Source organism: Protopterus annectens, chromosome 6.part0 (genome assembly GCF_019279795.1).
Source record: "Protopterus annectens isolate FY-2018-M chromosome 6.part0, PAN1.0, whole genome shotgun sequence".
NCBI classification, from domain to species: domain Eukaryota; kingdom Metazoa; phylum Chordata; order Ceratodontiformes; family Protopteridae; genus Protopterus; species Protopterus annectens.
The window spans coordinates 977,754,444-977,777,463 of NC_056737.1; the positions used below are offsets into that span (position 1 = coordinate 977,754,444).

Here is a 23,020-nt window from a genome sequence, read left to right on the forward strand (position 1 = left end):
ACTGCGTATTTGTTAAAGTGATTTTCAGTGTTAGTGGTATTCATTGCAACGTGTGCGAAGTTAACTGCCACGTTGTGATTTTGCATTTGTCTGTAGTTATGTATTTCAGCTGTTTTGTAATCAGTTTTGCAATGTAATATGTTTTGTAAAACTTTTTAGTAAATCACAGCCCAAATAACTTCAGTATTTACTACTATGACATTATGGGGGTAATGTGTTGGGACCATAGACTTTAATGTGGCACCTTTGTGCATGCGTGGTGGTGCACCCATTAAAGTCTATATATGCAACATAAAGCGTTTCCTACGTTGATGCTGCTAATGTTGAAGTTTACTGTTTTTTCTTAGTGACATCAGCACATTTATTTTATTTAAAGTGAGTTTTCTTGTTGAAATGCATTAAGAAAATGCTCCCTTCTGGGTGTACGTGCTGTTTGGTAGTTTTTACACCACATGCCATGGTGCAAAGGTAAGCCTAAAAAACACTGGAAAATGTACTGAAGTATAAATTGTGGAGTGCCATGTTGCGCAAGTACACATCCACAGTCTGCTAGGCTTGTAAAGTATACAACAACCCATATGTCTGGCAGCCATTTGATATTCAGAGATTTAGTTTGCTATGCATTCTGTAGCTGAGAACTATTTATGCATTTATTTGATTGTTACCTTTGAATGTGCCACAGTGCATGACACCATGTCAGAGTTTAAAGGGTCTTCGCAAGCTTCAGGAAGTGCAGCGTGAGCGTCCTGCACGTGCTGTGTTTTGAAAGGCTTATTTTCAGTAGGTGAATGAAGCAGAACTTAAATTGCAAGTCTGCATCTAAAGTGTAAGACTTGTCTGAAATGCACATTTTTGTTGGTTTCATTGTACCCCTTTTAAAGGGGACCCTCTTAAACCTTCATGTACTGAGCAAGGATGAAGTAAGATAGTGTATCATACCATTGGCCTGTGTGCAGGATGGTAGATGTGCATGTTTCTTACATTGTGGCTTTAAACATTGTTCTTTTTCCCCTCCAGTAAGATAGTGTGTCATACCAGTGGCCTGTGTGCAGGACGGTAGATGTGCATGTTTCTTACGTTGTGGCTTTAAACATTGTTCTTTTTTTTCCCCTCCAGTAAGATAGTGTATCATACCAGTGGCCTGTGTGCAGGATGGTAGATTTGCATGTTTCTTACGTTGTGGCTTTAAACATTGTTCTTTTTCCCCTCCAGTAAGCTGTGCTGCACCAGAAATGCAATGAAAGAAACACTGGATTTGTGAGAGCCCCTGCTTTGCACCTCCCCAGCATGGCAGGATTGCAGATCATGACCCCAGCTTCCTCACCAATGGGTCCCTTCTTTGGACTCCCTTGGCAACAAGAAGCAATCCATGACAATATTTACACACCAAGGAAATATCAGGTACAAAGCTTTTATAATGTATGCATTGTAGAAGTTGAATTAATGTGCAATGCTATGATGAAATGTATTGTTGTACACTGTAAAAAAGGCACCTTTAATTATTACTTGTGATGTAGGTAAACTTACATTTATGTAAAAGTAATAGTCATATTAAGAAATTCATATTTATAAATATGCATTGCACATATTCAATACAATATAACCAAACCAGCATTACATAAATTGTTCAATTCCTGCCTTCTCTTTAAATCCCATTCCTCCTTCAAAACATTTTTCTGCCTGTACTGTTCCCACAATTCCCATTTTTTATATGTAATTTACTTCTGCCCTTTTCTAAACATCCCACTTCCTGTTCTTTTATCACTGTTACAATATTCACTACTTCAGTTATGGTTGGTTTACACTTTGATTCCTATTTTTTCATAAGCTTTTTTGGCAGCCACCAGAATTAAATTTAAAAGGCCTTACTGTGTCTAGGTAGTTCATATCCAGTATCCACATTTTTGTAAACTTCGGTACACAATTAGAGATTAGATTCAGTTTACAGATTTAGTGTACATATAAAGTGCTAGTATGCTTAACATACTATATAATTTTAGCAAACACATTTTGTATACCTTGGAATTGCTGGCTGCAATGTATATCTTTATTTTCAGATCACTGTGCTAATATTTACATAATTGCCTAGATCATTTTCTGTGTTTTACAAATGCTGTGCCATGAGTGATGTATACATGGGGAAACATCTGATATATAGGGTAGGATTCACGATTGCTTGCACAGAGTCTGAGTCGTGTAAGACTCCATGCAGCCATCGCGATCCAGGAACAGCCCGAAATACCGTGTAAGAGACGAGCTAAAACATCTCTTACACGGGAAGGGCGTGGATATGCTAATTACCTCACTTGCAGCCGAAAGGCATGCAAATGAGGTAGATTAGTGATCCACGAAGCTGAAACCAGCCCGTGTAAGAGTCGTGTTAGGTGCAGAAATGTACTCAGTTGACAACTGAGTACGTTACTGCAAATAACACAATGGAGCCATGACAGCTCCAAATAAAGTGTGCATATGTAGCAGGCAGCATGCCAATGGCCAAATATGTGGCCATTGGCACGGTAACCTGATGCAAACATGAAATAAAATAAATATATTTTTATCGGCGAGGTTTAAATGCAGCGCAGCCCCGCGCAAACGGGCTGCACTAAATAAGACATAAAAATAAAGGTTTGAAACCCACAAATGTGGGTTTTATGCAATGCATGGATTTGCAATGCAGGGACTAGCAGACCGAAAACAACATGGCCACTGTTTAGTGGTTGCTAAGGGGGGAAGCTGAGTGTAAGACACGTAACTAAGCATCAGTAGGCAATCCTATGTAAATGAGTGGCAGGATAGTGAATCACACTGTCACATAGCAAATGAGCACATTCCGTGTAGTGTAAGAGTTAGATAAGGGGGAGTAACAGAGTAGGAGATAGGTGACATCACAGGGGGGAATGTCAGAAAGAAATCAAGCTCATTGGAGCAAAGTGGTATGTGAAAGATGTCAGTCACACAGCATAGAAAGAGGAGTGTCAACAGATAAGCATGGGAAAGTCAAGAAATGGAAGGTGTACACTGTGGCCAACACCAAAGTTTCTTGCTGCGCGTGTGTGCGCTGGGAGGCGCAAGTAAGACAGAGTGCGCGTGTGTAAGGCAGAGTAAGCATGTAGGTGCCTGTTTAAAGATCTGTAAACCTGTTTGCGCTGGTGTGCTCACATTTTAACCCAAATAAGCAGATTCTAGTCCGTGTAAGTATGTGTGTGCACGTGGTAGCCACTGTGAGTGTGTTTTCGCTGGTATGCGCGCTGCTCCCCCTGAGGAAACCGAGAGGAAAAAGGAAGCAGAAGAAATAGTAGGAAGCTAGCAGGGAATACTGGTAGAGCTAGCAGGTGAAAACAATTAGAAGCAGGCAATTACACAGGCAGAACACTAGCCCAGCCCAGCCCTTAAATTACTGCAAACAGCATTGCAGTACGTTTCTCTCAAGAGACACTGCAAGACAGGAGTAAGCTATTAGAAGTGAAAACTGAAAAAGCTGCACTCAGACCAAACATGCTAGGGGCTGCCATAGCTGTTATAAGGAGACATAGGAGACTTGCTGAGGGTGTTGACAATGCAAATGCTGCCAGACAACCCACAGTGAGGAGACGGAGAAGAGTGTACAGGCCCAGGGTCACCTACCAGGGGTTACATGAGCTTGAGATAGTGAAGCGCTATAGAGTGGACAGAGACCTCCTGCAGCAAATTGTTGAGCTGTGCAGGCCACGCCTCACACACAGAACCAACAGAGGGGAACCCATCCCAGTGGAAACCAAGGTATGTGTTGGCCTAAGAATACTAGCAACAGGTACCTTCCAGAGACCAACTGGTGATATGATGGGGATATCACAGGCATCAGCCTCCAGGGTACTGCACCAGTTCCTGGATGCCATGTCAGCACATGTCAGTGAGCATGTATATTTCCCCAATTCCCGTGAGGTATTGGCCAGCAATATGCGTCTCTTCCATCAAATAGCAGAATACCCTGAGGTAGTGGGTGCAATAGATTGCATGCACATATGCATCAAAGCACCAGCCGGTGAGTGGGGTAGGGCCTATATTAACCGCAAGGGCTTCCCCTCCATCAACTGCCAGGTTGTGTGTGATGCCCAGGGCATAATAATGAAAGTGTGTGCTGGCTGTCCTGGGAGCTACCATGATTCCCATATCTGGCATTTGACGCAGCTATACCAGACATTTGCCAATGGGGACATCCCACATGGTCACCTAGTGGGGGATGCTGTTTATGCACTGGAGCCGTGGCTGATGACACCCATCAGAAACGCACACACACCTGAACAAGAACGCCATAATGATGCACACGCACAAACAAGAAATGTAATAGAGCGTGTGTTTGGGCTGCTCAAGTCACGGTTCCTGTGCCTGGACACATCTGGTGGAGCCTTGCAGTACTCTCCAACTACATGTACCCAAATTGTCATGGTATGTGCTATGCTACATAATATGATTCTGGGAAAACAGCTGCAGCAGGACCAGCATAGGGCCGGGACAAACAGCCCCCGACCATTGCCAAGGCCATCACAGGCAGAGCATGACTCTGAGGAGGAACAACCTGAGCCTGCCCCAGTAGGCAGAAGGAGGCATGCCCAGTATGCCCTGGCCTTGGCAAAGAGGCAATGCATAGCACATACACTGGCTCAGCAGGAACCCTGGGAATGATGCCCCTCTCTGACTCACTCATATAGTAACAGGGATGCCTAACATGACACAACCTGCTCTCAAACATGTACAGGGAGTGTAGTATGTGAATCCGACAGAGGCAGCCCTGCAGCACCACCTGAGGCATGATTGCCATGTGTTAAGCAATGTAACACCATCTAGTATATGCAAAAATGAAGACCCTGCCTAACATCTCACCCTCACCAAGCATGATAGTACAATAATTGTCTGAAGTATTGCTGTTAGCAAGGGGGAACAAATGGCTGACAGCCTGGGATGACATGCTGAGCAAGACATGATGCCCCACCTGCTAGGGATGGCACGCACCCAGCACACCTGGTTGTGTGGATACTGGCAAAGGCTGTTGTCACCCCCACTGTGCCTTGAATAGGTAAGGCTGGAAACACAAACCCACCACCATAGGTAGCACAAGAGATAACAACCTGGACGGAATGCTACCCAACGCCAGAAGTCTAACCTGCAAGGTGCATGCAGACCAAACCCACCACAGCATGGAGAATGGTAATATCTGTTCTGTAACAGAAACCTGGGTCAAGGCCCAGAAGAGCACCCTAATAGTACCAGGTTATGCCTCATACCATGCTCTACAGCTCCAAAACATGGAACACACTACAATAGGAGTGTGGCTATCAGTGATTGTCAAGGATAACCACACCCCCAGGTTGGTACCACAGCAAGAAGCAGCATGGACTATCCACGGGCAAGTAACAGTGGCTCAAACTGCGTCCCTGTTTGCAGCCTGCTACAGACCACACTCACAAACCCAGAAACCCCAGCCAGCCTTCCTGAAGACACTGCAGAGTATGAATGTCTCAACAAATACCAAACAAGGCACACACAAAGTATGACATAGGTGGCAATCCATTATGTATGGAAGAAGTAATCAGGGACCTAGGGACACAAGTGGACGGTAACCCGTCATGTGACATTCACATTGCCAAGGTGGCCAGGAAGACCTGCTATATTGCCCACCTTAATATGAAAGGATGCACATGTAAATCAAGAGAGGTCACTGTGCCCCCATACTCTTCCCTTATCAGGCCCATACGTGACAACAATGCCCCAGTTCGGATGTACCTTACCTTACACCTGCAGCAGTTAGAAAGACCCCAAATGTACCTCACCAAGAGGATAAAGGGTCCAGACATTTGTCATCTGCTGCCTGGCTGAAGAAAACACAGCCCAATTCACAAGCATACTGCCCAGTCAGAGGCGATGTATGCCTGATGTACAAGGCCATGTCCAATCCAGAATGAATGGACATGCTCCACTGCAGAAACCCCAAATCCAGCAGAGACACCACAGTGAGATATCTGAACCTCCACACATAGATAAATAGGATGTGCTGGATGGACAGATCCATAACCCAGAGGCTCCTTACACTCTGGAACAGAATCCCAGTCCATGATAGGCTGAGCTCCACACTCATACTCAACAAGAGAAATCTGGTGAAGTGCATGGGAGATAGTAGGTGTACACTGGGGGACATCCCTGTGTCACATCTAGTAAAGTAAACCCTAATGGGCATAATATCCACATTGCAAGGGGTGTCGAAACTCACACACAGTCTGTCCATGCTCAAACATGGCCAGGGCAGATAGCCTAGTATGAACCTATGAACCTATGTTGATACAAATTGTGCAGGACACAAAGGATTATCACACAGCTGTCCTAACTGATGGTAGGAACCATGGTGATAATCTACAGATATGCTCTGCAGTACTCAAATATCACAAACAATACACCAAACCCACACACATTGCCAACATCCAACCTAACAGATTCTTTGCAAACTCCCCACCAGCACCATACTGCCAAATATCTATCCCAGCAGTGTGCTGGCCCCCTGACATTGCAGATGCTGAGGTAACAGCCAGCATCTACAAAGCACACCACACAGCATCAATGGTACCAGATGGTGTCCTGGGTTGTGTCCAACAAGTACTGTAAGAAGAATGGAACAACAAATAGCACTACTGCGCACTATCAGTCTTACCACAGGATATTTACCCAAAGAGCAGTGTACACCAACAGTGGTCCCTCACCACAAAGGTGATGCCTGAATGGATACTGCAAACTATCACCCCTCAACCCTGACTATCTAGGTTGGCAAAGTAATGGAGAGGATGATCATGGATCCCATGAATAACGAGATTGGGTACCGACAGACATTGGACCCTACCCAGTGTGGCTGTCATAGGGCAGATCCTGACCCTTAAACCTGTCTGACTCATGTGAAACGCGCACCAAGGTCATTGATGTGGGGAATGTGGTTCACACAGCCTATCTGGACCTTGCTAAACCCTTCCATACAGTACCCTAGTTGGTCAGTACAGATAAGCTCACCAGCCTAACTATAAACCCCTATCCAAGTAGATGGGTTGCAAACCAGCTCAAGGACAGAACTGACCTGGTCAGACATGCTGCAGCCATGTCAGACTGCAAACCAGGTGCAACTGGCATCCCACAAGGCATGGTCCTGGGACCTCTCTTGTATGCTATATATGTCACATAGGTACAGGCTAACATGGAAGGACTCTGTCTGAACAGGGTCGCAGAAGACTACAAACTGCCCACCATATTGGACCCTCCAGCTGACACAAGCATCCTACAAAAGGCACGCATAGAAACAGACAAGTGGTGCCACAGCCATATCAACAAGCTAAATGCAGAATAGTGTATAGTCATCCCCTGTGGAAACACAGTACATGGCCAGAAATTACCACATAGGTGTTAACCCAGTAAGTACATCAGGAGCAATAAGAGACCTGGGGACACAAGGTGATAGATATTCTGCATGTGACAACCATGTGTCTGTAGTGGTTACAGAAACATACCATATACCCACCTAATCATGAAGGTAAGCACAGCTTGGTTAGGGTAGGTCAATGTGCCTCTCCAGTCATCCATCAGCAGCCTCACAATTGCGTACAATGGCCCTTGAGGGATGTACCTTAGCAGATACTTGCATCAACTGGAAAGACCCCACAAATACCCCACCAGGAGGATTGCAGAGCTGTAACAGATGCCACGTGTCGCCTGATTAAACAAACTGCAACTCCACACAGTGCCATACCGCCTGGGTGGAGGTGATCTGTGCCTGATGTATAAAGCCATGACCAAGCTGGTATCAATGGACATTTGGCACCATGTAAACTCTGAATGCTGGTGACCTATGCAGATGACAGGCCAGAACCCCAGCACAGACATAAACAGGACATGCTGTACCAATTGGTCCATAACCCAGAAGCTCACTCCACTCATGACTAAACTCCCAGTACAGGTTATCCAGGGAGTCCCTCATTGACTGTCATCCAGAGGAATCATGATGACTGGATGGGAGATGGTAGGTGTACCCTGGATGTCACCTGTATGTCACGGGTAGACAGAGGCACAGCACACTAACCTTGACATATGTCATGGCAAACACCAGTAAATGTGTGTTGAAGGACAAACACTCTCTGACTAGCATTACAAATGGCCTAGGGCACATGGCCATTGTTCGTCACTGTCCACACAAGTTGTGGAATACATTAACAATGTCGGACAATCATGTACTATGCTGTTCATATCTGAACAAAATGCAACATGGTCATATCTGCACAGCTTGCCCTCAACCAGTCTGGTGTGCTCACTATAAATATTACAAGCAGTGATATGACTGAAACCGATTATACTGTCCACCACAATGAAAGTACTGAACCAGTACACTATACAACAATACACTGTTTGTTCAGTAGGAAAGGATGTTGACAACTGTATGCAAACTATCCCATGGCAACCCTGCAGGCACAGCATAATGCCTGTTAGGTTCAGACACAAAGCAGTTGGGCAGTAAGAACACAACCTGACGTCCAACACTCAACTGTACTTGTGAAATATAGATGAAGTCCACACACAAACACAAATGTGGTGGACCACAGATCCCAACATAAGGAAAGTTCACACTGGGCATGCTCGCACACTTAGATAAATGAGACGTGTCACTCAAGAAGCCATAGAAACTGTGAACTGGGCATGCTCACACACTTAGGCCATGTCACAGTTCAGCAGTTGCACACACATATCTGGCATTTGTATGTGTTAACATAGGAACCTCCCACAATACAGAAATCTGCCCAGTGCAAACAGTGAAATTACAACAGAGACATAAGTAAAGCACTGGATCCCACTCGTATGCAAACATCTGCCACAGTACGCAAGTTGTTCATAGAGATAGGGAAAGCTATGGCAATAAAGACCCACAAACAATATATGAGCAACAGATACTTGCATCTGGCAGGTAAACATATGGCCGTAGAGTGCAATACTAGGCTGTTGTCCCTAGGGAATACAGAAGGCTATCCACAGTGTATTTGGCGTCTGCCTCCGCAGTACAGTATGTCACTGTGCCTGTGGAAAGTTAATGCATAGATATGCTCTCCCCCGTACTGGTGGATAGTAACGGATGTACATACCTCTTCATACATAATGATGTCAGCACACTATACATATGTCAGGAGCACAAATGATACCCAGTAATTTGAATAGCTCAGCTACTGTGTCTCCCACAAGTGTCATAATATAGTTAGGTAGGGGTTTGAATGCTGCAAGTGCTCAGTGTGTGTGTGTATGTGTGACTGTGGGGGGGGGGAGTAGTGTGTGTGCAATTCCATGTGTAAGAGAAATGTCCCTTTTGGCAACTAGTACAACACAACACATGCTGCATATTCCACTGTCTAAATACTGATGATGTCAGCACCCTATAAGTACAGCAGGAGAAAGCAAGCCTCCCAGTAATGCAAATAGCGCGCTCTGCTACTGCGTCTCTCACAAGTGTCATAACATAGTTAGGTAGGGGTTTGAATCCTGCAAGTGCTCAGTGTGTGTGTGAATGTGTGTGGGGGAGTAGTGTGTGTGTGCAATTTATGTGTAAGAAAAATGTCCCTTTTGGCAACTAGTACAACACAACACATGCTGCATATTCCACTGTCTAAACACTGATGATGTCAGCGCCCTATAAGTACAGCAGGAGGAAGCAAGCCTCCCAGTAATGCAAATAGCACACTCTGCTACTGCGTCTCTCACAAGTGTCATAACATCGTTAGGTAGGGGTTTGTATCCTACAAACGCCATGTGTGTTTTTGTCACACAGTTTGTCCATGTGTGTGGGGTGTTGTTCCCAATATTGCACGACATACATTATATCAGTAATGTCAATGCACAAATGTGTATGTGTGTGCCACATACACATATGTACCTGTGACCTTCAATAGTTCCCATGTCCGAAGCCTGCCTCGTGAATACATGGAATTTGCATTAGACAACTGTATGACTGTGGTGTTCTGTGCAGGGGCTGCATGTGGTATGTGAATATACAGTGTGAGTTGTAGATGGTGTCATCCTACCAGCGAGGGATACACGACTGGTCTGGAGCATATAGTCCACATGTTGGTGATGAACAGGTGCAGCATGTTTTCACCTCTTGTGGGAGTGGTAACAAGTTGTTCCATAGCAATGCAGGGAATGAATGCTAGGAACCTTTCAGCTTAGGATCTTGGAGCTAGAGTATTGCTCACACTCTATGTTTGGGTAGTTGCAGTCCACCCATATAATGGTGTTTGTAGAGACCGTCATATTCCCAGTGTCGTCAGGAAGGCCAAGTGGGTTTCCTGGGTATGGGAGGGTGGTGTGTGCCAGGCTATGAACCTGAAGGCAGTCTAACCCACTGTTAGTTGCACATGGATAGGCTCTGATGCTTTGTGCTGTGCCACCAACCGGGGGGGTGTGTGTATCTGAGGTGCCTTTGGATAGATCCTCCCTGTTCTGGTTTGGTGCATGTGTAGGGGACGACAAGCATGGTATGAGGTATGACCTGGCAGTGATGGTGTGCACCTGGGAGCCTTGTACCAGGAGTCTGTTACTGCATGGATATTGCTGTTCCCCATGCTAAGGACAGTTTCCACTGCATGCATCTTGAGGTTTACACTGCTGGTGTTGAGTAGCATTACTATTAGTGTCCTATCCAGTGTGATACCTGTGTAGGTGGCTATGTAATGTCAGCCTTGCATACAAAGGCACTATGTGTGTAGCAAGAGCCTCTGCCAATATACAACGGCCCATGGGTGACAGGTGCAAGCTGTCCCTAGCAAAGCAACGTGGCTTGTCCAGCATGTAATCCCACGCTGACAGGCATTGGATCCCCTTTGAATGTCACCGAAACATACGGTAATTGTAGAAACTGATCATCCTGTCTACATATTGTGGCAGCATTCTTGGTGAGGGTAAGATGCTACTCAAGGTCAGGGTCATACCAGCCTGTGCCAGAAGCTCAGAGAGACCCTCTATCTCCCCTAACATGTAGTCCAGGGAGGTGCGTCACAGGTCTTACACACTGGCACAGACAATGACTGAGTCATATTTGTACATGCCTTGGAGTGACCTGTATGCTTGTGTTATGTGGTGGATCATAGTGCCCGATGGGCATCTCAGCGTGACCTTCACCTTGTTCAGCCTGGTGAGCAGGACCTCAGTGTACCTGACGATAGAGGTACCTATTACAACTGTAGCAGGTGTGTTGTCAAGACATATGGGCTGTGACTGTTTGGCACACAGGCTTTGTGAGCTATGTGTTGCACATGCTCTGCTCTGGCGTAACGTTTGCTTGTGTGTCTGCTTTGCAGGTGTCAGCTGCTCAGGCAGGATGCTATTCTGAGAGTCCAAGAATGTACCTGTGTGTTTCTGTGTTTGGATTGTGGTCGTGGCAGGTTTATGTGAGTCTGGTACTGTATTCACTGTAGTCTCCCACTCCACCTGACAGGGTATGCCAGTAGTGAGTTAAGAGAGCTTAGCCCCCAGTTTGGCTATGTGGTTGCATCTCTCACATGTGTTGTAAGTGTATGGGAAAGGGAGAGGGTTGTCTGTGTACATGAGGAAGCTGTAACATTGCCACATGACTCACAGATTCACCAACTGGACCAGAGAGTAGATTGACAGGTGACCTTTGCACATGCTACCATAGCATTGTGAATCCCATACTAATTAACGACACATAGGGCCAATGGGGAACAAGGTACTCAAGGTGAGTATGTGAGGACGTAGTGCTCCTGATTTGTTAGTGCTGGCATATATAAATGCTGTCTTGAGCAAATGCGAGGTAAGTCATATGCAGTGTGTTACAGGCAACTTACATGCAAACAGGACAAACAGTGACGTTCTGTCAAGTGAGACATGGACATCAGTACAGTAAGCAATACAGATGTCACTAGGGATCCACAGAGGCACTGTAAATCTGCATTGCAGGTGGAATCAGTGTTTCAGGGACATGACAAGTAAACATGCATACAAACAAAGCTACAGTCAGCAGGCCTGTATGTAGACTATGCTACAACAAACAAGGTATACGACTTCCAGTAGGTAACGGTGCATATATGCAGGCACTATAAGCCTGTACCCAGACATTCACAGGTCAGACGGGCTGGGTCCAGCCCCACCCCCCACAAGTGTACAGACCATGTACCTTCGTAATGTAGAATAACTGGCCTGAAACCCAAGTGCTCATACCTGTAATAATACACATTTCAAATAACAGACACTGAGCCCTCACTCAGCAGTTCCAGACTTAGTAGGATGTATGCTACCTGTCCTGGCACCACAGTATCCTTGACATGTATGGAGACTCTCCCTCCTGTCATAGTTAGTTCTGTGGCTGTCTTGGGGCTGTCATGCATGGTATGAGGTGTGACCTTGTAGTGCTAGTGTGCTCTTGTGAGTCTTGAACCTGTTGTGTATTACTGCACAGATATCAACATCCTCAAACACCCTCATTGCAGAGTCGAGAGTGGACAGCATGCAACTTGCAGTTGACATGACCATCATTGAGTATCAATATGTAATTTTCGTATCCCCCGTGCTACCTATGTAGGTGGCCATCTCTTGACAGCCTCACCACCAGTATGCAAAGATGTGCAGACAGTACACTATGGTAATTACTATGGGTGTACAAAACATACAATGACATTCATACTGTAACTGCATCAGGCATGCTGGGATGTTCCCACAATGATGATATTACACTGTACTGTTGTCAACATTATACTATTACTGCACTTCTATGTAGTCACCCTGTGCATCAGCACCATGTTAACCTGTTCCTGCACCGATGTTACAGATTGCAGGAGGTGGCACAGTTTCATCATATGCACAGGGTGTGTACTTGGTATGCCTGAGTCTGCCACTGATATAACCAATTGACATGTCTGTGTGTGTGTGTTGGTGAGGGACAGCAGTACAAGATGGGGCAATGTTGATGCAGTGTGTGCGTGTATGCGGTAGCCCTAGGTGTTATCAATTTGCATGTGTGTATGCATGCACACAGTTCCACCTCATGGCTGCCATATACAGGTGTTTGTGGACAGCCACAGACTGTACCTGCCAGGTCATACAGATCACTGTCTCTGGCCACGGACACGGTACCTGTGCCTGGCAGGGGTGCTACGGACCGTATCGGGTACTAAGCCAGACTGGGTACTGTCATCAGAAGCAATTGGTTGGTGACTGGAGACAGGTCCCTGTTGGGACTGTCCAGAGCCATGTGCACGTGGTCTCCTGGGGCGGTCTGATGGCAGCACAGACTCAGCATTGCTGGGGCTGCTGCTGGCACTATGGGAGCGGCCGCGGGCCTGTTGTCATCCGCGACGGCTGCCAGCTGCTGCTGTTGCTGGCATACCCGACCACGCCTCAACCATCCACCATTGCCCTGGCTCATGGGCATGTAGTTGTGGAACAGATCTAATGTGTCCCCCCAACGTCTGTCAATGACCTCTGTGAAGTTACGGATGGCAGCCGCAACATCACGCATATGGTCATTCATAGCTGTGCGACATGCTCTCAGCTCCCTCAGACCCTGTCTGGTGTACCGTTCCATACGTGACTGTGCCTGCATTACAGCCCGAAACATAGCTGAGGTTGAAAGACCTCTGTGGGCACGTCTGACAGGGGCGGTATGCCCACGGATGCTCCCATGAGAACCCCTGGATGTCTGCCTGTGTGGTACCATGTCAGGACCCTGGCCATGGCTGCTGTGTGGGGATGCATGTGCCACTGATACCACATTACCCTGGTCAATGCCCACTGTATCCTGTCCAACTGGTGACAAAGGATGTATTGGCAGGATGACTGTGCGCATTGATGGGGTCGACAGCTGTGTACTGTCAATTGGCTGACCAATGACGGACCCTGGCACACCTCCCTGTGCCATTACATAGGTATCATCATTATCACTATCCACAGCAGCTGATTCAGGTCCCCTGCTGCACAACACCAGAGCAGCACCAGAACCTGTGGGAGTAAGACAGGAAACACAGTTTACAATGTGTACACAATGTCACCACTGATGCACACAGGGCACATGCACACATGCACACAGGGCACATGCACACATGCACACTCCTCAGTATATGAGATATCAACACACAGACACAAACACACGTGCAATCAAACACATAGCACTACTGCTTCAGCCTATTATTACTATTAGTATCAAGAGTATTGAAGGTATTGTTATTACAAACTCACCAGCATGGATAGGCTGCCTTGCTGTTACACCACAGGGACCTGCAGAAATGAGACATTTGTTGTCAGTGGGCACAACTGTGCCATTGATACTGTGAGTATGATACAGTTCAGTAGTGCAACAGTTGGCTTCCACAGGTCTACTGCTGATATTGAGAATATCACTCTTGCACAATAATTACCAAGATTACAGATACAAACCGAGGACACATCTCACACATGCATAAACTAACAGTGTACAGAACAGTCAACTATACACATGGCATGTTACCTGCACGCTCCGTGTCCTGCTGCTGGGTGGCTCCAGCCTCCATCATTACGCATGTATGCTGCTGCTGTTGCTGTTGGGCTGGAGCCACAACACTTAGGAGTAGTCCCTCCAGTCTGGTGAGGGGGGAATGTCTAGCCACCCTACCACCTGTGGCAAGCTGCTGCCTGTGGATATCCGACGCACGCTGACGGACATTTCTAATTAAATCACTGCAGTGATGGCGTACCTGCTCATATGTCTGGTTATGTGTGCCTATGTCATTTACCCGACGGACCAGGTCTTGCCACAGTGCAGCCCTCTCCTGCTGGTTCTGGCTGGTGCGGGAAAAGAGTACAGTGAAATCCCGCACCAGGCTCTTGTGTATCTCCTCCTCCTCTGCAGCGGAGTAGACAGGGTTCCGCTGGTGAACCATAGCCCTGAAAAGGAGAAGGAAAATATGTCAGCAATATCTGTCAGCAAACTATGGCACACATAATACACATAATACTTGACTGCAGTGATATAACTTAACCACCATATATAGCATCTGTCTGTCTATTGAGGGATACACATGTAAATGACCAGATATCAGTGCTCATCCGACAACTGTGCAACAGTACCTGGCACACTCCATATGACAGACTAGTATACTGCAGCAGTCAACACACTGGTTCAGGTACAATGCACAACCTCACACTGGGGGTTTGTATCAAGGTACTGTATGGGGAACATTATCAACCCATGCACTGCACACAATGCACGTTACATATTTCACTGGTAATGCACACTACTCTTACTTGCCATAACCCTACCTACACCACAGTCACATACAGGGTAACAACACAACATATGGCAATGTAGTATGTGTTGATCGCAATACCTCACACATCTGTCTCTGGCCTCACACCAAGGACACACACTACCATGACAGACAGACTGTCATGGTGAGCAATCACACCAGTACATAACATGCACCCAGTCACTGGCACACTCATTTCACCTCACATATTTGGTTTGCAATGGGTTCATGGGTGTGCATTGTGTCTTCGGTAGGTAGTATGCTATTGGCCCTGGGCCTACAGCAGCATACTGTTATGCTACCCTGCCCCTTGTGACACATGTGATATGATCGTACCTGCTCCTGTCAAACAGTTACACAGGGTGACTCATATGGCATATCACCTATCTGCGTAACATTCAGCAGGGGTATGTCTGACATCTACTCATGGGGATCCTTGCTTCTTAATTCTGTGTGGTTTACTCCAGGGTATGTCGTGGGTAGGGACCTGTACCTCCACTATGTGATCTATACTGCGGTGACAAGGACGACAGACATAGGTAATTTGGGTTGTGGATGTTGGAGGTGTTACCATGGTTGTTGGACAACTGTCATGGGTGTGACCTAACTATGTATATCCAGCAGTGGTAACCTCTATGTAGGTAGTCTGGGTGCGCTCTGTGGTCTTGTCAGTCACTCTGCATAGGTAATGTGTTTCAGTGCATTGACAGTTACTTACGTATGTCTGTGTCCTTCTCCATATCTGTAGCTGTCATGGGAGGTACATACCATGTAGGACATTGTGGGGTGTAGAGGGGTACAGTGACCTACATGTCCATAGCTGACACACCATGTCTGCTGACACATTCCATGTACAGGTATTACAGGACTAGTGTGCCTCTGTGTATATCAGTGGGGAGCCTATTGTACACTTGTTGCCCCTGTTCCCCCCTGACACATGCAGTGGTGGGCAGGCATGCACATATGTGGTGGTTACTGGTGTCAGTGTTTTGGAATGGGGTATGGTACTCCAGTATCCACACTGGTGTTCACTCCATGCCTTTGTCACCAGGCACCTGTTGCAATACATCTGCACACATGTGCCTCACTCAGTAGGTATATGTGTGTATATATATATATATATATATATATATATATATATATATATATATATATATATCTGTGTATGTGTGTATATATATATATATATATATGTGTGTGTGTGTGTGTATGTGTATGTATATATAGATATATATATATAGCAGAATATATATATATATATATATATATATATATATATATATATATATATTTTATATATATATATATATATATATATATATATATATATATATATATATATATATATATATATATATATATATATATATATATATATATATATATATATAGCAAAATCCCAAAAAGGGAAGGCATCACTGATCAGTATGAGCAAAAAACTATGGGCACTCATAAAATTGTCTAAGGCCAGCTTCGAGAGAAAAATTGCACAGGACACTAAGGATAATCACAAGGCTTTCTTTAGTTATGTTAGGAACCTGGGTGGTAATTCCCAGATATGCTCAGAATTTGTCCAAAATGACAAAAAATACACCAAACCCACAGACATTGCCAACATCCTAGCTGACGGGTTCAGCGCAAACCCCCACCAAAAGGGCAAATATCTATCCCAGTAGAGTGCTGCCCCTGACATCTCAGATGCTCAGGTAAGAGCCGCCTCTCCAGAGCAAAAACACAGCATCAATGGGACCAGACGGTGTCCCGGGCTCGCCCTACATGAACTCCAAGAAGAGCTAAACCCAAACATAAAACTACTGTTCAATCTCAGCCTTACTACAGGATATGTGCCCAAAGAGTGGCGTACAGCAACAGTGGTCCCTCTCCATAAAGGTGGTGCCTCAATGGATCCTGGAAACTATCGCCCCATAAGCCTGACTAGCTTGGTCTGCAAAGCTATGGAAAGGATCATCATGGACCTCATAAATAAAGATATTGGGGACCTACAGACACTGGATCCTACCCAGTTCGGCTTTGTTAAGGGCAGATCCTGCCTCTTAAACCTGGTTGATTTCTTTGAAACAGTCACCGAGGCCATTGACGAGGGGAAGGTGGTCCACACAGCCTACCTGGACCTCACAAAAGCCTTCGATACAATACCCCACTCTGGCATTATAGATAAGCTCACCAGCTTAAATATAAACCCCTATGTCACTAGATGGATTGCAAACTGGCTCAAGGACAGAACCCACATAGTTAGAATTGTTGGAGCCATGTCAGACTCCAAACCAGCTACAAGTGGTGTCCCACAAGGCTCAGTCCTGGGACCTCTCTTGTTCGGTATATATTTCTCGGAGGTACAGGCCAACACGGAAGGACTGTGGCTGACCAAGTTCGCAGATGACTGCAAACTGGGCACCATAATTGACTCTCCAGCCGACACAAGCATCCTCCAAAAGGGCCTCATAGAAACAGACAACTGGTGCCAGAGCCATGGCCTCAAGCTAAATGTCAAAAGGTGTATAGTCATCCCCTTTGGCAAAAACAAAGTGCCCACAAATTACCACATAGGTGGTAATCCATTAAGTACAGAAGAAGTAATTAGGGACCTGGGGACCCAAGTTGATAGCAATCTCTCATTTGACAACCACGTGGCCAAAGTGGTTAGAAAAACATTTTATATAGCCCACCTAATCATGAAGGGATTCACATCTAGATCAAGGGAGGTCATCGTGCCTTTTTACTCATCCCTCATCAGGCCCATAATTGAGTACAATGCCCCTTTTGGGATGTACCTTACCAGACACCTGCAGCAACTGGAAAGACCCTAAAAGTACCTCACCAAGAGGATCAAAGGGCTCAAACAGATGCCATATGCTGACCGGTTAAAGAAACTCCAGCTCTACTCAGTGGCATACTGCCTGTTCAGAGGCAATCTGTGCCTGACGTATAAAGCCATGTCCAACCCAGAATTAATGGACATGCTGCACCTCAGAAAATCCAAATCCCATCGAGCTACGCGCTCAAGAGACTTAAACCTCAGCACTGAAATAAATAGGACATGCTGGAGGGACAGATTCATAACCCAGAGGCTCCCTTCACTCTGGAATAAAATCCCAGTCCAGGTTAGGCAGAGTCCGTCATTGACTCTCTTCAAGAGGAATCTTGATGAGTGGATGGGAGATCGTAGGTTTACCCCGGGTATCACTTTTGTGTCACTGTTAGACAGAGGCACAGTATACTAACCTCGAGAAAGGGTATAGCAAAAAAAAATTAAAATGGGTGGCGAAAGCCAAACACATTCTGGCTAGGCTTATAAATGCCCTAGGCAGATATGAACCTATGAACCTATATAGATATATATATATATATATATATATATATATATATATATATATATATATATATATAGATGTGGGGAGAGGGAGAGAGAGTGAGAGGGGGTGGGACAGAGAGAGAGAGATAGACATATACAGACATATCTGTTGTCAGTCAGATCTGTCTGTATATGTATCTACATATATCTATATATGTATGTGTGTATTACATATATCTGTACATACATATTCTATCAATCTCGATGTCTGTGCAGTAAGTGAAACCTGGTTCAAGGCTCCTGAGAGCACACCAGCGGTACCAGGCTATACCTCGTATCATGCTTTTTGGCCCCAAAACTCGGGCCAAAACAAAAATGGAGGGGGAGTGTCCATATTCATCAAGGACACCCACACCTCCAGGTTAGTGGCAACACATGAAGCATCAGAGGCCATCCAGGTGCAACTAACCATAGGCAAAACTGCTATACAGCTGGTAGAATGTTACAGACCACCCTCCCAATCTCAGGACCCCCAGTCAGCCTTCCTGAAGACATTAGAGGATATTAATATCCCACCAAACACCATCATATTGGGAGACTTCAACTACCCTAACATACACTGGGTGCATTATTCTAGCCCAAAGGTTCCTGGAATTCATAAATTCAAATGCAATGGAACATCTAGTCACCTCTCCCACAAGGGGAGATAATATACTAGACCTGATCATCACAAACATGGGGACAATGTGCTGCACACCGGAAGTATACCCCTCACTAGTCACATCTGACCACAAACTAATCACCCTGGATATACATATCCCACCTCCACCCACAACACAAAAGACTACAGTGAGAAACCTCTCAAAAGCCGACTTTACACTTCTTAAAACTGAGTTGGTATCCTTTAAGCCCACTGGGCCAGTGGAAACCACATCCCACAATGCAGACTCCTTCGCAAATGCTTTCTACGGACATCTCCAAGAATGCATGGATCATGCAATCCCAAATAAAACCAAGACCCTCTCCACCAAGGGCAGGCGTCCTGTCTGGTGGACCCCAGCCATGAACAAATTGTATAACAAAAGAAGGAAGCTACTGCACGACAGAGCAGAATCCCATAAAGATAAGGCATCTCTGATCAGCACTAGTAGAAAGCTACGTTATCTCATACAAACATGCAAGGCCAACTTTGAGAGTAAATCGCTATGGACACTACAGATAACCACAAGGCCTTCTTCTGCTATGTTAGAAACCTGGGCGGAAACCCTCAGATATGTTCAGAGTTAGTTCACAGTGACAAAAACTACACTGAACACACAGATATTGCCAACATTCTGGCAGACAGGTTCAGTGCAAATTTCTCCCCTCCCTCACCCCCAAAAGAGGAATTACTTATCCCAGCTGAATGTAACCTCCCTGTCATCTCAGATGTCCAGCTGAGAACCGCCCTCAGCAAAGCTATAAACGCAGCATCAATGGGACCCGACGGTATCCCGGGTTGCGTGCTACATGAACTCCAAGAGGAGCTAAACCCGCACATAAAATGCTATTTAACCGTAGCCTTACTACAGCATATGTACCTGAACACTGGCATACAGCAACAGTAGTCCCACTCCACAAAGGAGGCACCTCTGTAGACCCTGGTAATTACCACCCCATAAGCTTAACCAGCCTGGTCTGCAAAGCTATGGAAAGACTCATTTATGGAACTCATACACAGAGACATTGGGGACTTACAGACACTTGATCCCACCCAGTTCGGCTTTGTAAGGGGCAGATCCTGCCTTTTGAACCTGGTTGACCTTTTCAAAACAGTCACTAGAGCCATTGACGAGGGCACAGCAGTCCATACAGCCTACCTGGACTTGGCTAAACCTTTCGACACAATACCCCACTCTGGCATCATAGACAAGCTCAACAGCTTAAATGTAAATCCATATGTCACAAGATGGGTTGCAAACCGGCTAAAGGATAGAAACCAAAAAGTCAATATCGCTGGTGCCATGTCAGACTCGGAGCCAGTCACAAGTGGTGTCCCACAGGGCTCTGTCCTGGGACCCCTCATGTTCGGCATTTATTTCTCAGATGTGGAAGCAAACATGGGAGGGCAGTGGCTGACAAAGTTCAAATATGACTGCGTACTAGGCGCCATAGTCGATACACCAACTGACACATACATCCTACAGAAAGGCCTCACTGAAACGGACAACTGGTGACGGAGTCATGGCCTTAAACTGAATGCCAAATAATGTATAGTCATCCCCTTTGGGAAAAACATAGTACCCACATATCACATAGACAGTAACCAACTGAGTACAAAGTAATCCGAGACCTGGGGACACAAATCGATACTGACGTCTCATTTGACACCCACATTGCCAAAGTGGTTGGAAAGACTTCCTACCTTGCCCACCTTATCATGAAGGGATTCACATCCAGATCAAAGGAGGTCATTGTACCCCTATACTCCTCCCTTATCAGGCCCATGAATGTGTACTATGCCCCATTTGGTATGTACTTCACCTGGCACTTGCAACAGCTAGGGAGACCCCATAAGTACCTCACCAAGAGGATCAAGGGTCTCCAACAAATGTCATATGCTGCCAGACTAAAGAAACTCCAGCTCTATTCCGTAGCATACCGCCTACTTAGAGGTGATCTGTGCCTGACGTACAAGGCCATGTCCAATCGGGAATTGATGGACACGTTCCACCTCGTAAAATCCAAATCCATCAGAACCACAAGAGCTACAGATTTAAACCTCAGCACAAATACGAATAAGACATGCTGTAGGGACAGATTCATAACTCAGAGGCTTCCCATACTCTGGAACAGAATCCCAGTTCATGTTAGGCAGAGCCCCTCACTGACTCTCTTCATGTGAATTCTTGACGAGTGGATGGGAGATCATAGGTTTACACCGGGGGGGGGGGTCATCTCTGTGTCACTACTAGACAGAGGCACAGTAAACTAATGCTATTATGTAAGGGGGTCTTCACTGTGTCACTACTAGACAGAGGCACAGTTTCCTAAATCTATTCTGTACACTGTCTGCAGATAGCCTAGTACTAAACTATGACACTGTGAAACTATATATGTCTATGTATTTCTACATTCCTCTCTATCCATGTATACATATATGCATATTATATATATATATATATATATATATATATATATACATACATATCTCGATATACATACATATACACGATATATATATATATATATATATATATATATATATATATATATATATATATATATATATATACTCCTTTTAGTTTCACATATGTATACACACAGTAACGTACTGATGAACATCCATTACTGTACAACCTACTTGTACATTGCACTACAACCTACATTGCTATGTGCACATAGCTACCTTCACATACATATGTATGTAGAGCCTTCAGTGACAGTTGCAGTATGTCCCCGGCCCTATGCACATCTTCATATACATAGATACAGACCAATAACACATATGGAGGGTTCACAGTATGTAGACTATTATATTAGTACTTTACATTACCTGTTTTGTTGCAGCTGTTTGCATAGGCTTTCAGTTAGTTGGCCTGCTGTCAACTTGTTTGTTTTGTTGTTACTTTTTTTAATTTTTTTTTTATTTCTCTCTCTCACTCACTCACACTCTCTCTCTCTCTCTCCCACTCTCTCTATCACACTCTCTCTTTCTTTCTCTCTCACTCACTCACTCACTCACTCACTCACTCACTCACTCACTCCACCTCCAGAGGGTGCAATGAAAGTATTGCATGTGTGGACTGGGAGTACAGGATGCTTTTGTAGGTATCTGCACATGTCCATGTGATGGCCTCTGCACCAATTGTTAGCCAGCATTTACTAATTGCATGCAGCCTGTTGTGTAGTGATTGCAGTTCTCACTGTGATTTCAGGACAGTGCTATAAAAAGGTCTGTTAGGTAGGCGTAGCCCTTTCAGATTATCAGGGTGGGGACCATGCTGGTTTGCTGTGGACACTGTTCTGTGAGTGTAAGGGTTGGTATGTCTCTCATATTTCAGGCTGTGTTGTAGACACTGCAATGCATGTTGTTCTGTAAGCTGAGTATTCCTTCCTCCAGTGTCCTCTTCTCCGTGTGTATGTAAACTGACACCTACGACTAGTAATACTGTGTATATGGGTGTGTGTGCTTTCCTGTGGGAATTGTGGTGTAACTGGTATATAGCAGTGGCTCTTGCAATCTGTTGCTATGGCTTCAATATTTGCCCTTTACATTCACTTCTTGTATGCCTGCTAGGTGTCTTTCCTGTAATGTGTTGCTATGGCTTTCCTATTTTCCATTTACATTCACAGCTTGTAATGCTTGCTATATCTGTTTGGGCAGCAATTCCCTATGTGTTTGTTGTGGTAGGGTGTTACTGCATGCAGTGTGGTCTGGCCA

General features: G+C 45.3%; 1 protein-coding gene across 1 annotated transcript in view; it reads left to right on the forward strand.

The window, feature by feature from the left end:
- Window positions 1–23,020, forward strand: part of DICER1 (dicer 1, ribonuclease III) — a gene marked incomplete in the record, with an annotated part of 1,877,097 nt that overhangs the window by 66,717 nt on the left and 1,787,360 nt on the right. Inside the window, 1 exon segment of the mRNA XM_044074618.1 lies at window positions 1,213–1,401. Within this exon segment, the coding sequence (XP_043930553.1) occupies window positions 1,288–1,401 (114 nt within the window).